This window comes from Budorcas taxicolor, chromosome 19, assembly GCF_023091745.1.
Source record: "Budorcas taxicolor isolate Tak-1 chromosome 19, Takin1.1, whole genome shotgun sequence".
NCBI classification, from domain to species: Eukaryota; Metazoa; Chordata; class Mammalia; order Artiodactyla; family Bovidae; genus Budorcas; species Budorcas taxicolor.
Window position 1 is genome coordinate 43,819,435 of NC_068928.1, and position 14,036 is coordinate 43,833,470.

At 53.5% G+C, this 14,036-nt stretch overlaps 1 protein-coding gene across 1 annotated transcript; it reads right to left on the reverse strand.

The window, feature by feature from the left end:
- Positions 1-838: 838 nt before the first annotated feature.
- ITGA2B (integrin subunit alpha 2b) lies at positions 839-13,992 on the reverse strand. The gene is made up of 30 exons (XM_052658420.1): positions 13,805-13,992; positions 12,199-12,320; positions 12,011-12,108; positions 11,736-11,904; positions 11,410-11,459; positions 11,287-11,332; positions 11,068-11,193; positions 10,649-10,696; positions 10,457-10,500; positions 10,292-10,345; positions 10,117-10,169; positions 9,696-9,907; positions 7,320-7,502; positions 7,028-7,073; positions 6,826-6,930; positions 6,683-6,738; positions 6,437-6,588; positions 6,154-6,279; positions 5,504-5,571; positions 5,155-5,302; positions 4,478-4,570; positions 4,161-4,240; positions 3,770-3,850; positions 3,550-3,646; positions 3,298-3,450; positions 3,081-3,197; positions 2,467-2,580; positions 2,147-2,248; positions 1,827-1,943; positions 839-1,070 (listed from the first exon to the last, which is right to left on the reverse strand). Exons 1-30 carry the CDS (start codon positions 13,990-13,992, stop codon positions 1,014-1,016), a joined length of 3,105 nt encoding a protein of 1,034 aa, XP_052514380.1. The 3' UTR covers positions 839-1,013.
- Between the last annotated feature and the right edge of the window lie 44 nt (positions 13,993-14,036).

Below are 14,036 nucleotides of genomic sequence, written 5' to 3' on the forward strand. Positions count from 1 at the left end.
TGCCAGTGCAGGGGACATAGAATCCATCCCTGGTCAGGGAAGATCCCACATGTCTGGAAGCAACTAAGCCTGTGTGCCACAACTACTTAAGCCCAGCTCACTGCAAGGAAAAGTAGTCCTGGCTCCCGGCAACTAGAGAAAGCCCAGGTGTAGCAAGGAAGACCCAGAGCAGCCAAAAATAAAAAGAAAAGAATAAATAAATCTTACAAAACATTTTTATATGGACTATTTTTTTCTCTTTATAGAAATTGTTACAACATTGCTTGTTTTATGTTTTGATTTTTTGACCCCATCAGAAATCAAACCCACACGCCCTGAATTGGAAAGTGAGTCTTAACCACTGACCACCAAGGAAATCCCTGAATACAGCTTTAAGGACCTTCTTTTATGAGAGTGGGGACAGAATATTACCTCAACTCTCAACTCATCTTGGGGTTTATTTCCTCCAAAATCATGGAAAAAAATATTGTTTAAATTCACCCACCAGGGACTCAGCCTCCCTTTTCTGATGTGCCCAACCTCCCTCTAACTCAACCACCCTGAGACACCCCATTCTCCTCCAGTCTCACTTGGAGGCTCTGCCATCCCTTTTCCCTTGTTCTACTCTCTCACTCCTGATACTCCCCAAAGACAGTAATTTGCACCCTAACCCTGGCAGAGACCTCTCTGCTCACACTTCTTCCAGTCCTAGATTCCTCAGCCCAAACATCACCTTGGGCCCCTCTCCTCTTCTGACCCCCAAGAAGAGGCAGCATGCTGTGGAGCTGGGTTCCAAGTTCTTTATTAGGCAGCAGGAGAGGGGGTGACTCAGCTCTGATGGGAGAGAGAGGACATCAGGAGGCAGAGAGAGATGCTGGCCCAAGTAGATGACTCAGGGTCCATCTGATCTCCATCTCCACTATTAGAATGTCACCCTCCCAGCCTTGGGTAACCAGAGATGGGGGGGCACTCATTGGAGAAGGGACACAACATCACACCCAGCCTTGCTGCCAGAACAGAGATGTGTGGGCTCATCACTCCTCTTCATCATCTTCTTCTAAGGGTGGACGATTCCGCTTGAAGAAGCCAACCTGGGGGGTGCACAGGGGCCAGGGATGGGGTGTAAAGGTGATTTTTCAGCCCCAGAGCAGCAATGGAGAATGTATGCTAGAAACCAGCCAGCCATGAGGTCCTCAGCCTGGACCAACACGATCCCCACTATATGATCAAGTGGAGGCATTTCCCATTTAGAGATAATGCATGAAACAAAAGAATTTTAACATTTTGCTTTTCATTTCCTGAACTTTTCTGAAGTACTGTTGATTATGTCTCTATATGACTCAAGCATGTGATGGTATATATTTGATTATTATAAGTCTAATGTATGTTTTCCCTAAAAGCACTGTGGCTTTCTAGGGTTTGGATACTTGAGTGAGTTTGAGAACAGTGCAGGTGTTCTCCAGAGGCAGAGGAGGGAATGACCCACCAGGGACACATCGGAGCAGGAAGACCTGGGTCCTTCTGGGGGAGGGACTGAGCAGGGAGGAGGTGAAAATTCTCAGGGGTCAATGGATTCCAGAAGGCAAGACTCTGTCCCTGGGACTCCTGCTCTCAGGGGAAACGGGTCTAAAGGCCTTAGGATTTCAGGTGCCACCTCTCCCAGGGACCTGTGCCCTGGAAGAGATCCTCTGGAAGGTGACATTCTAATAGTGGATATGGAAATCAGATGGACCCTGGGTCATCTACTTGGGCCACCATCTCTCTCTGCCTCCCTGTGGGATTGCCTGTCCTCCTGACCTCCTCTACCCCCCACCCCAACACCACCTCAACCTTGCTTCACGCCTCACCTTCCACATGGCCAGGATCAGGAATGTGAGCAGCAGCAGGCCGCCCAGCACACCTACCAGCACCCACCACATTGGAATCTCTCTTTCCTCCAAGACCCGAAGCAGCTGCGTCTGCACCTGAGGGGAGACCCACGGGTCTCCTCAGTCACCGGGACACTTGCCTTTCCCAGAGACTCAAGACTTGCGAGCCGGTGACCTGCGGCCAAGCCACCTACTTGTCCCACCTCTCAGATCCGGGCAGTCCCGGCTGGGCAGGGACTCAGGGGAAGACCAATGGGAGACCCGGGGGACCCTTCCTGCCACCACCATTCCACACCCACCTGAGCTTCCCCGCTGGGCAGGCTGAGGGCAGGCACGGAGTAGGGAAAGGAGGAGACGTTGAACCAAGCGTGCGACTGCAGCACAAACTGATCCAGGGGCCTCTGTATGGGGTGGAGGTGAAAGGTGTTTACACGAGGCCTGCTGGTTGCAAGAGTCCCGGCCTCGGACTCCGCTGTAGGGAGATCCGCCCGGGCCTAATTCTATCAGCTCCAAATTAAACCCAGCTCTCACTCTCTCCCCGCCCCTAAAGCCCCGCCTCCTCCCCAAGTACCTCAGGCCCCGCCTCTAGAAGGCCCCGCCCACCCGCGTCCGGGTTCACCTCTTGGAGGATGGGCAGTGACAGGAAGGCCAGCACCGTGACCATGACCCGCTGCCCGCGCGCCATCTCCTGCAGCTCACACTGCACCACAGTACAGGGCGCCGAGTCGCAGCTCTGAGGGGACGAGTCGCAGCTCTGAGGGTCCCCAGCCCCTACTGATCCATCATCACCCCCATCACAGGACCCAAGTCAGAGGGGGCTTGGGGTCGAAGAGCTTGGGCCAGGCCTCCCTGTCGGGAAGGGCCTCAGATTCAAGCTTGGGACGTTATCTTTGAATGGGATTGCTCACACTGTCCCAGAGATACAGGGAAAGGGCTGGAAGAAGTGGGTCAATCGTATAGCGTTCAGTACTAAGCCTTATTGTAACCCTGCTTTGGCATTTATTTATTTTCTTTAATGTACTGGATACCTTGAAATATACAAGTGCCCCCCCCACCCCACCCCACCCCAGACACAAGACGAGCACAATCCTTCATATTCACCTGGAGGTTCCCTGTGAGACCAAGGTGACCCATACGAGGTCCCCACCACACCCTTCTCTCTCCTCTGCCTCCCATCCCCTCTGCCTCTGGGCCCCAGGGTGGCCCCAGCTGGAGACCACAGAGCCTGCTCACCACCAAGATTGGATCTTGGAGCCTTGAGGGCTGCTTCTCCTCCGGCAGGACTGCCTGTCTGCGATCCCGCTTGTGATGGGCTGGGGAAGGGCTGGGGGTGGGCAGCCTCCATTCCAGCTGAGAAGGCAAAGAGGCCCTCAGGTCTCACGCTCTGCCCACCTACCAGCCCTCCCACAAGGGCCCTGGTTGATGGCTAGGGATTCACGCAGGCTCTCACCTGGAGGGGATTGGGAGAGGGCTCTGAGGCGCACTGAAGGCCTCCCTGCGGATGAATATCCAGGATGTAGAGCAGGTCTGAGGCCTGGGACTGGCTGGGGAGGTAGAGGTTGAGGCGGAGACCACTTACAGTACCAGGGCCATTGTTGTGGAGCTGGCGGGGTGGTGGTGGCAGAATGTTAGGAGGCTCAGCACCAAAACCAGCTTCTGGGACCCTCCTACCCCAGCCTGGGGCCCAGAGCCTCCTTCCTACCTCGTAGGTGTGCTCCACTTTGGGGCTCCAGCTGTCAGAGCTGTTCTGCCCATTGCTTTCTTCCCCAGCCACCACGAGGGAGGCTGGAAAGGAATTCCTGCAGAGGCCCGAGACCCCAGAGTGAGCCTGATCACCTGACTTGCCTGTGGAGGTTTGCCCAGGACCCCCTGAGCCTCAGGGCTGTGCCTCTCAACTCCCTTTTGTTTCCCTGGCCTCTCACCCTCTCAACTCCACGTGGGCCCCTGCCCGGACTGGCACATCCAGCTCCACCATCTCACTATTTGGATTCCGGCTGTTCTTGCTGTAGGAAGGAGGCCGAGGAGAAACAGATCAGGGACACGAGCCCAGTGGACATTAGGACTCTCAGGGCGGGGTCAGGGGAGGGAGGGCAGAATAGCAGAGGGCTCAGGAAGAGCTAACTCCACAAACAGCACACCACACTAAGGTTAGTTCCTCTAGGGCTCCAAAACTCAAACAAGTCTCTGAGGAAGAAAGGAAACAGAGGAGTCTAAAGAGCATGCCTCCCAGAGAACCCTTCTGTGTGGCGGGCAACTGAGGGTCTCTGTGTGGGGATTAGACAGGGGGAGGGAGTGCCCCCCAGTCTAGTATACCTCCTGATCTGTAGCAGGAAGGACACCTGCTCCCCAGCCTCTTCCAGCTTCCCCACGCTCACCCACATCGTGACTTCTATCTGAGACATGGGGAGGGCCAGAGTCACTGTCCAGATGCCCACTCTGAATGTGACCTCCAGTCCTCATCCTGAAGACCACTCAGAGAGGGAGTCACTCACCCAAGACTACACAGGCAGGGAGTGAGAATACAAGGATTCCAGTCTGGAGCCATCTGACTTCAAACCCAGCCCCCTAAACCCAGCTGTCTATGAACCCCTGGTAGAGGAGACCCAGCACCCAGGCCTGAGTGGCCTCACCTGGGCGTTACTCTTCATGGGGTTGCCCAGTTCACACAGCACCACCTTGGTCTCATTCTCCTTCTTCTGGTTACAGATGAGTCTTTCAAACCCCTTCAGAGAAGCAGTTCCGAGAAAGAAGATGGTTACACAGCATCCCTTATATATTTAAGCTCCCTTGGAAAGTCAGGGTGGGGAGGATCCCAGGGTGGGATGGAGAGTTTCAAGGGGAGGTGGAATTCAAGGACTGTCACATTCCTGTTTACGTATTACTGTATATTACTGTATGTATTACTATTCTTTTTTAATGATTTTTAAAAAATGAAAACCACAAAACATCACATGGAGGGTAACTCCATTGTTATAAACTGCATCAGTAAAATAAAAAATAAATATACACCTGCGTAAGTATCCGTGTCGAGAAAAAAGAACACAAGGAAATCCAAATTTAACAGCAGAAATTTAATGGAAATCCAAAACCAAATCTAAACGGTGGCTCCCGTTAACAGTTATTTCCTGATTCTATAATTGAGTTTGTGAATTGTATGCCATTAGCAAATATTCCTCTTCCAAATTAGAGGAGGAAAAAATTGGAGCTCTTGAAGAAAAGCATAGAGAAACGGGAGCTCCAGGTGGGAGATGAGAATCAAGGCTCCCACACTTCCCAGGTCCCCATGGACGCCCGGGTGGGGGCTCACCTCCATGTTGCTGACAGCCCTCATGTAGTGGGCACCAGGAGGCAGGAACACAGCCAGCTCGGCCTCATAGGCTCCCTCACCCTCATTGGCTGCATCCATTCGCAGCTCCAGCACGTTGTCTGCTCCAATTAGGAGTGGGGAGCCCTTCCTGTGGTGGTTGAGAAGGGAGTAAAGCCAAGGAGGCTGGGTCCAAGCCCAGGGTCTGGGATGAGGAGATGGGCTGAGGCCAGAGTTTCAGGATCCAGGTGAGGAGGGGCTGTCGTCAGGGTAGACAGGGAGGGGTGGGGCGGCAGTGGGTGGTGTTGGGGGGCAGTGGGTGGTGTGGGGGTGCAGTGGGTGATCTTCTCACATGCTGGCAGTGAGCTGCAGCTGCGGCACACACAGGTCATCGTCCCCACAGTCCAGAATGATGCGGGTCTAGAGGGGACATGTCATGTGGGTGGGTAGGTTTGAGGGTCACAGTGGGGTTTGGGGAATTAGAAGGTTTGAGAAGAAAAGGTTGGTGATGATATCAGAGCTTTGGAGTTTGCCTCAGGGTTTGGGATGATGTCAGGGCTTTGATTCTGCAAGGAAATCCATCAAACGTTAACAATGTTTCCTGTTAATATGTATTTCCAGATTTTATAACTCAGTTCTTGAATTGGATACCATCAGCAAATATTCCTCTTCCAAACTGAGGAAAAAAAGAAATCACAGCTCTTAAACAAAAGCGTGGAGAAGTGGAAGCTCTCAGGTGGGAGATGAGTGAGTAGACATCAGGGTTTAAATGAGAGTTTAGAGGTGATGTCAACATCTGAGGTTTATATGAGGGTTTGGGGGTATTGAGATTTGGCAGTTTTCATTAGGGTTTAGAGTAACACCAGAGATTAGAGGTGACATCCAGGTTTGGATGTCTATTTGGAAGCGGCTTAGCAGCAGCAGCAGCATGGACAATAACCCAAACCTTGACAATCTTGCAGGGGTCCTCCCCCTCCCCTGCCTGCACCTGCCCAGCTCTACCTGTTCCTGGATGTGGGTGTCTCCATGCAGCACGAGAGCAGGGGCTCCTCCATCCTTCTCCGGCGGCAGGGACACACTAAAGCTGAGCACGATAGGGCTTAGCTTGTCCCGGAAGTCGGCCTCATCCTAGGGAAGGGGGCAAGAGATGGGCCATCTTGCTACCACGTACCCTACCTACCCTGTGTGTCCCGTTGACCACCCCTGGAGCACCTGGCCCCATGCCCTGGGGCTGGAGTAACAGGCTCTGCACACCCAGCCCTGCCCACCCCCAGCTTGGGCATACTCGGAGGAAAGCCATGGCAGTGGAGCAGATGGGGTTGTGTCTGCCTCTCAGCTCCAGGTCCAGGATGGTGCCCGCCTGCTGAGAGTCCAGCAGTAGGACCCGCCGGCCCTGGCGGGGCTTCTGCCGGTCCAGCTGCAGCTCGGCCTTCAGGTCTGGCCCAGGCAAGCGGGGCATGTCAGAGTCTCCCAGGCCAGCCTCCAGCGGAGCTCAGGCCCACCTGCCTCCTGTCCCCAGGGTGCTACTCACGCAGCTTCTCGGGAATGTTGTGCCCAGTGGCTCCCACACACATCTGGATGTTAAAGCTGCAGAGAGATGAATGGGGCTCAGGGGCTAGGGTTGCCTGGCTGAGGTCCCAGATCCTGCCCGACCCACACCCTCAGTTTCCTCACCAGCTCACTGGGGTCCTGGTCTGGGACAGGACACAAGTCTTCACGGCAGGGTTCAATGAATCTTGCACCATCAGCTGGACAGTGACCATCACCACTGGCTGAGCCCTGGTGGGAATTGGGAGGCTTGCCTTGGTGGCCCCTCCTGACCTAGTCTCTGATGGGGTGGGTTCTTCCCCATCCCACCCCTGGAGCCAGCGCTCACCTGTATACCACAACCTTGCTGGCCCCGTAAGCTCCCACAAGCAGGTCTATAGACATTGTGGGAAGGAGGGGAGGTGTCAGAATCGTTAATTAGAGAGTTATGGGGTCTTCGTCTCATTTTCTCAGGGGTTTCCCACACTACCTCCCCCCATAGGAGGTTTGATCTGGCCCCCCAACCCACAGAGTTCTCAGTGGGGCACCAGGTCAGGTTCAAGCCCCTTGCTGTGTATCTTAGTATCTCCAGCTAATGCCCAAGGGCCCTTCCTGTCTAGTTGGAGGCAGTCCAGGGGCACCTGGGTATCCGTTGTCATCGATATCTGTGGCACCTCGAAGGGAGAAGCCAAAGCCAGAGCCTGTGGGGAAGGGGCTATCCAGGACCTGGGAGGGGGATGGGTTAAGCCCCTCACTCTGACCCAGGTACACCAACACTTGGCCTTGACCGCTGGGACCCCCGTAGGGGGCAGCTACTGCAACATCTGGAAAGAACAACAGAAAGGGAGTAGCTATCTGTTATCCAGTCTCTCCAGGCCCTGTAACATTTTCCTGAGCTCCTTCTCTAGGCAGACCCCAGGGAACCAGGAGAGGAATGTGGAGGTCAAGGAGGCATCTGCCGCACTCTCCAGGAGTTTACAATTGGATGGGAGGAAGACCCATCAAGTCAGATTATTGTAAAAACAGCCTAACAGCCCTCACTATCTATTGAGGACAATATATTGTCCTGATTTCTTTTAATCCTGAAAACTAGGCATTATTATTCCCATTTTAAAGGAGAAAATAGAGTCCCAGAAGATTAAGTAACCAAGACCTGCTAAATATTTGCCCCCACTTCAGCTGAGGCATTCCACTTCCACCATGTAAACCCAGGGTCACACCATGGGGTTGTCATCACTAATAACTGTAATGACCACTCTTGAAAATGTAATCATCATTAATAACAATCATTAATAATCTTATTAATCTGTAAGAATTCTTTGCATGTGATGGCAATTAAGATCTTTGATATATATGTTGTAACTGTCTTTCCCTTGCCTTCTGACTTCATGGTATGTTTTCTGTGCAGTTTTTTTTTCTTCTAAAGATCTACTGACTTTTCTGATAGACTCAGAACACAGTCTCATCCAGTCACCTGATCTTTGGCTTCCCCATCTCTCCAGATATTTTCTAAACATTCAATTACCCTCACCATATCCTCAGTCATCCCGCCCCATTGCCAGTCCTGGCCAGACCCTACCACATTGGGCACCATGAATTCCTGACCTCCAGCCATCACTAGGGGCTTCCGTGTATGCCTAGCTGTCCCTCGGGGTTTTCTGCTCAGCACCTATTTCAAACTTTCTCCATTCAATCAAGCTCCCCGCCTCTCACTTCCTTCTCAAACAGAAGCAACCAAACTGTTGTGCTTTTTGCTCTTCTCCCCTCTTGACCCTAGAAATAGTGTCCCTCCTGCACCTGCCACTAGACTGAGCATTCCAGCCCTGCATCTCTCAGGCACTGCAGGGACCCACCTCCAGCTCACTCCCTGCCCCTGTTTCCCCACAAGATCATTTTCCTCCACATTCCACCTACTCCATAGTCTTTACAATTAAAATAGCCTTCCTTTGAGCCTCATCTCCTTTCAGTAATCACTTTTCTTTTTCTCCTTTCACAAACAGGTAGAAAGAGCAGTCTACTTTGGCTGCCATCAAATCTTCACCTTCATTCATACTTTGTACCATACTAGCCCTGAATTGGTTCTTGTCACTGTCACCAATGACTTCCTTCTTGCTAAAGCCCAGGAATACTTACTTCTCCAGCCCCATCTAATTGTATCTTTCAGCAGCATCTGGAGCCACTGACCCAGCTTCCTTCTGCTTCCAGCACTCTTCCTTTGAGTTCTGGGCCATCAGATCTCCTAGTTTCCCTCCTATCCCTCTGAACATCCCTCTGTCTCCTTTCTAGATCTACTTTCTCTGGGAGTCCCCCCTAAGTGCTCTTGCTCCCCAGGGCTCTCTTCTGGGCCTCTTCCCACTGTGCAAGCTCCCAGGACCTTATCGACCCTCCCCAAGCCCCTATCTCCCATTCAGACCTCTCTGCTGGAAATGGAGGAAGTCACACCCAATTGTTCTCTGGATACGTCTGCCTAAGGCTCCCAAGCCTTTCACGATCAAACAAGTCCAGGGAATTCCCTGGCGGTCCACTGGTTAGGACTCCGTACTTTCACTGCCAGGGGTATGGGGTTCGATCCCTGATTGGGAAACTAAGATCCTGCAAGTTGTGTGGCATGGCCAAAAAAAGAAAAAGACCAAACGAGAGCAGAGCTGAACTGCTGATCTCTCTTCAGGCCTGTGGCAAGACTTGAGTTTCGGGCAGTGAAGGGCACCACCACTCACCCAATTCCTCTCTCTTAGCCCCACCTCCAGTCACCCATCAAGTTCTAATAATCTAAGTAATAACTATCTAGAAATCACCCTCATCTCTAACTCTGTTGCCAAAGCCCACATCCCAGTGGTCACCATCTCTTGCCTGGACTAATGCAAACAAATCCCGACTGGTCTCCTTTAACTCTCTCCTGCTCAAAGCCCTTCCTGTCTCCCCCTGCCCTCAGGTCAAATCCATGATCTTTGTCATGTCTAAATAAATCCCTTCTGATCTTTGTCATGGCTAAATAAACCCCTTCTCTCTTCCCTTACCGTTGTAGCCATCCCGGTTGAGGTCGCCCAGAGGTGCAATGGCTGAGCCAAATCGCCCATAGAGCTGTGTGCCAGTCAGCAGGAGGTTGGGGGCCCCCAGCATTCGGGCGCCTCGAGTCTGCAGGAACAAGTACACACGCCCCACCTCGGCCAGCTTGCGGTCAGCACGGCTCTCCATGTACAGTGGTGCACCCACCAAGAGGTCATGCCTCCTGCAGGCCCAACAGGTGGTTATGTGGGGATGGGCTAGAGGGATGCTGTGGGCCTGAGCCCAGGCTTACCCATCCTTGCCCTCCCGCTCCCCTCAGTGGTCACGTGTGAGTGAGGGCTGGGAAAGGAAGAGACTGGAGACCAAGGGCAGTCAACACCTCTGGTAATTTGGGACCCAAGTGGGTAGGAGTGGGGGCGCCTGGCTTCTCACCCATCCCCATTGACGTCAGTGACGGCCACTGAGTGCCCAAAATATGAAGCCATCTGCAGGAAATGGGGCACACCTTAATTTCTGTACTCATACTCACACTTTGAAACCACCCTGTCTCGTGGAATATTCCAGGGTCTCAATTCCCTTGCCTTGGCCACCCCCACCTGATCCTCACCTGCTCTCCATGCAGCCGGTGCAGCATCTGGTGGTAGGAGTCCAAAATTTCCACCTGCTCAGAAAACGTACAGGAGCATGTCACAGGGCAGGAAGTTTGGAGGGGGGGCAGGCACGGTTCAGGCTGAAGAGTGAAATGAGTGAGGGGTGGACAGAGGGCACTCACCGCTCCCAGGGTCCAACTCCAGGTGGGGGCACCGAAGACATACTCTGGGGAGAGTCGGGACCAGAAAGTGAGGTGTCTGGAACCCCCACCTGCCTCCCGCCCGCCGTTCCGCATCCCAGGGAGATGCCGGTCTTGGAAGTGCTCCTTTCCGGGCGGGACTCCCCAAACCCCACCCCTAAGTGAATTTCTTGCCTGTAGTGTTGGGATTTCCGTCGAAGTCGCCCACGGCCACCGAGTACCCTGAAGACACAGTGAGAATTAGTCCTTCAGGGAGGGTGAAGCAGGGAAGGGGCCCGAGTGAGAACGGAGGGGACTCAGAGACCACCCAGTTCAAACTCTGCATTGCGGAGACGGGGAAATTGAGGCCACCGAGAGGTCAAGACCTGCCCGAGGCCGCGAAGCGAATTCAGCTCGAGAAGTCGACATGCTCGCCTTTGGGAGCTGGGCTGTCTGCAGAGGGTAGGGAGAGGGAGCTGCCTGAGCAGAGTGGGGGCGCCTTAGTCCTGGGGCTGGCCAGCCAGAGTTGACAATGGGGCGTTCCTACAGGGGTAGGACAGGGCCGGCGGTGACGCTTGAGTGCTGGGAAGCCTCGAAGGGAGGTGCCACGTTACCCCGGTAGCCGTCGTAGTATTGTAAGTGACTGTGGTCGTAGGTGAACTGGGTGCGCACGTGCCACAAAAGGTTGCCTGGGCGGTAACTCGAGATGATATCGGCGATTGGAGCCCGCGCCAAGAGACCTAGGGCGCGTGGGACAGTTGGTATGGGCGCCCAGGAGCCTGGAGTCTGCCCGGGTCGAGAGAAGGGAGGGAGGTGTACGGATGGGCACGTACCTACGAAATAGTAGCCGCCAGGAGCCCCAAGCACCAGCTCCCCAGCCTGAAATAGAAGCTCTGAAGGTGAGAGAGGGTCCTGTTTGGGGGGCAACCCCCACGCCGTTTATGCTCCCTACTCGCCTGAGTGACTACCGAGCTGAAGCCGGCTTCGCAGTAACGCCTGTCCTCTCCTAGAGAAGGCAAAAAGAATGGGTCAGCGAAGAAGCCTGCTCTGACGAGTGGCGCCGAGCCGGGAGGCGGAGTCAAATGAGGGCGGGGCCACAGGGTAATACGGAGGCGTGGCCTACTATCAACATCCAGTGGGCAGGATATGGGGGTGGAGTCAGGAACTAGGCTATCTGGGAGACCCCAGACTGCAAGCAGGATTTGGGAATGATCGGGTGAAGGGCGGGGCTAATGGATAACGGCCGCGAGTGGGCGGAGCCGAAACGGAGAGAGGAGCTCACTGAAATAATTTCTCTCGTAAAACTGGCTCATTTTGTTGGCCCGGCAGGGCGAGTACTCTGTGCGGTCGCCGTTTTGGAGCTGAGCCACGAAGCAGCCACCTACGGGCGTCTTCTGAGCCTCCTCTTCGTTCCTATCTAGGACGTTCCAGTGCTGCCAGGGGGCGCAGGCCTGAAGCAGAGCCAGAGGAGAGTGGGGAAGGGGCGGGACTCGGGTTCCTCCCTCCACGTGTCCCCGCCCTCCGTCTGCTCCCTGATCCCGGTCCGGTAGCGCCCACCACAATGCTGTCTCTCCAACTAACGACCGACGCCCCGAGTCCTTGCCCGGCCTTGAAGGTCTGGAAAGTTTGGGTGCCTATGCTTTGCGTTTCATCATCTGGAGGGCACAAGAAGAGAGTAGGGTGCTGAAGCCCGGCTGTCCGCGCTCCTTGTAACCCCTCCCTTTCTCTTCTTGTGCGAGACTCACAGAGGTTGAAGGGCAGCGAGATGCACTGGCCGCCCTCGGCCTTCCAGGGGCACAGGAAAACGCCGCCGGTCTCCTCCTCGCTGCGGCCCAGGGTCCGTGGGGCGCCCACCACGACGGACACACTGCATAAGAAAGCTGGGTGAGAGCTCCGTGGATTCTGGGGTACCCCGTGCCCCAGTGCCTGTGCCGGGAGCACTCCTCGGAAGGGCGGTGTGCCTTGAGGGTCACTGGATCTTTTCTCAGTGAGACGACACAGACCACAGAAGCCAATCTTTTCATTTTATGGCCACTGAAACTGACTCCCAGCGAGGAAAGTCACATACCCATCAGTAACCGAGGAAATTAAGGATAAAACTGAGAATATAACCATTAGGTTCGATTTGAACACGAGGGATTTGACAGCCTTGCTAAGAGACCTCCTAAACTCTGTACACCATCTACATTCCCCAACACTTGCCACGAAAAGCCAAGGGTTTACATGCACCGTGTTCCTGTCTAAGCTGTCATCAGATCTCTTTCTGAGAACCAGTTTTAATCAGGAAATATTAAGCTAGTGGGCACCGGTAAAGTGGGTGGTGGGGTGCTGACATTTCTAAGGACTCTAGTAGATCTAGGTTCAAATGACAGCTCTACTGTGTATAAAAGGTGGACAATACCAATCAATGCTGTCAGGAGAAGTAAATGAAATAAACTCATGAAAAACATTTATGCCAGTGCCAGCCAAATAATACATAATGAGGGCTCCAAAAATGCTGTAATTTTTAGTTTGCAGGATGTTTACTAAGTAGTGCCCATGAGACCAGTCTATGAAAAGGAGAGAGAAGCAGGAGCAGGCAGGGGCCATTGAGTTGAGATTCAGACTGAATAACAGCCATGGGTCAATGTCCTGGGAACTTTGGAGGGAGAAAGACCCTCAGAACTGTCTGGAGTTGAAAGAGTCAGACCGTTAACCTCTCCCCTCCCTCCACACTCCTCATTGACTGGTCATTGTTCCTGGGCCACATTTGGAAGTGGGGGAGCTTTGAGGGAGGTGGCCCTCTTCAGCAGAGGCAACTCCCCAAGGTGCTGATACTTAAAGTTCATCTGCTATTGTTATGCTCTGAAGCTGGACCTTGGTGTCCAACTCAATAAGGAACTAGCTCAGGGTTGTTGCTATAGAGAGAAAGAGCCAGGACTCTAATTTTAGCAGTCTGAATTTGCAGCCTGATAAACCCCAACCAATAATGCTCTATTGCTTCTTTTCAAATATCAATCGTTTTGCTGGGTTGAGGGGATTAGAATAGAAAAGCAAAGTGGGAGTAGACAGACAATTTCACAGTTCTGCAGGTCGACTTAAGACATGTGCTCCTTTCTGTATTTCAAGGGGATGAGGGTGGAGTGGGTCATAAAACTGACCCTTGAGGAAAAAACAAGGCATCAACATTGGTCTCCCCTTTGTCTTTGCTCTGCTCAGCTCCCCACTGGTGCCTCTTGCTGACACCCTGGTATTCCTAACAAGAACTCAGCCCAAATAGACCCTGGAAATCAGTTTGCTCAACCTCTATCACAAATGGGGAACTCAGGACCCACAGAAGCAGTGATGGTGGGGGAGTTTCCCAGGGCTCACCTCCTATTGCTGTTCTTGTAGAAGTCCAGTGAAAACCCAAAGTGGCTGCCATTAGGGCCTGTGTAGATGGTGAGCTGCACTGAATCCAGGTTCAAGGCCCAGGTTGGAGGCACAGCACCAGGTCCCAAGAGCAGCTGCACCCACTCCAGAAGCCAGAGGGCACGATGTAGACACAGAGCTCTGGCCATCTTCCTTCTCCCACAGCCTCCTAGGCAGTAATGGGTTAGCAGCT

What these genes read in the sequence shown, in the direction of transcription:
- ITGA2B (XM_052658420.1), bottom strand. Translation starts at nt 13,992, where the DNA reads ATGGCCAGAGCTCTGTGTCTACATCGTGCCCTCTGGCTTCTGGAGTGG. An exon ending in TACAAGAACAGCAATAGGAG is followed by an intron (nt 12,321 to 13,804) that starts GTGAGCCCTGGG and finishes TTTCTTATGCAG; the next exon opens with TGTGTCCGTCGTGGTGGGCG. An exon ending in ACCAGGACCCCAGTGAGCTG is followed by an intron (nt 6,739 to 6,825) that starts GTGAGGAAACTG and finishes ATCTCTCTGCAG; the next exon opens with CTTTAACATCCAGATGTGTG.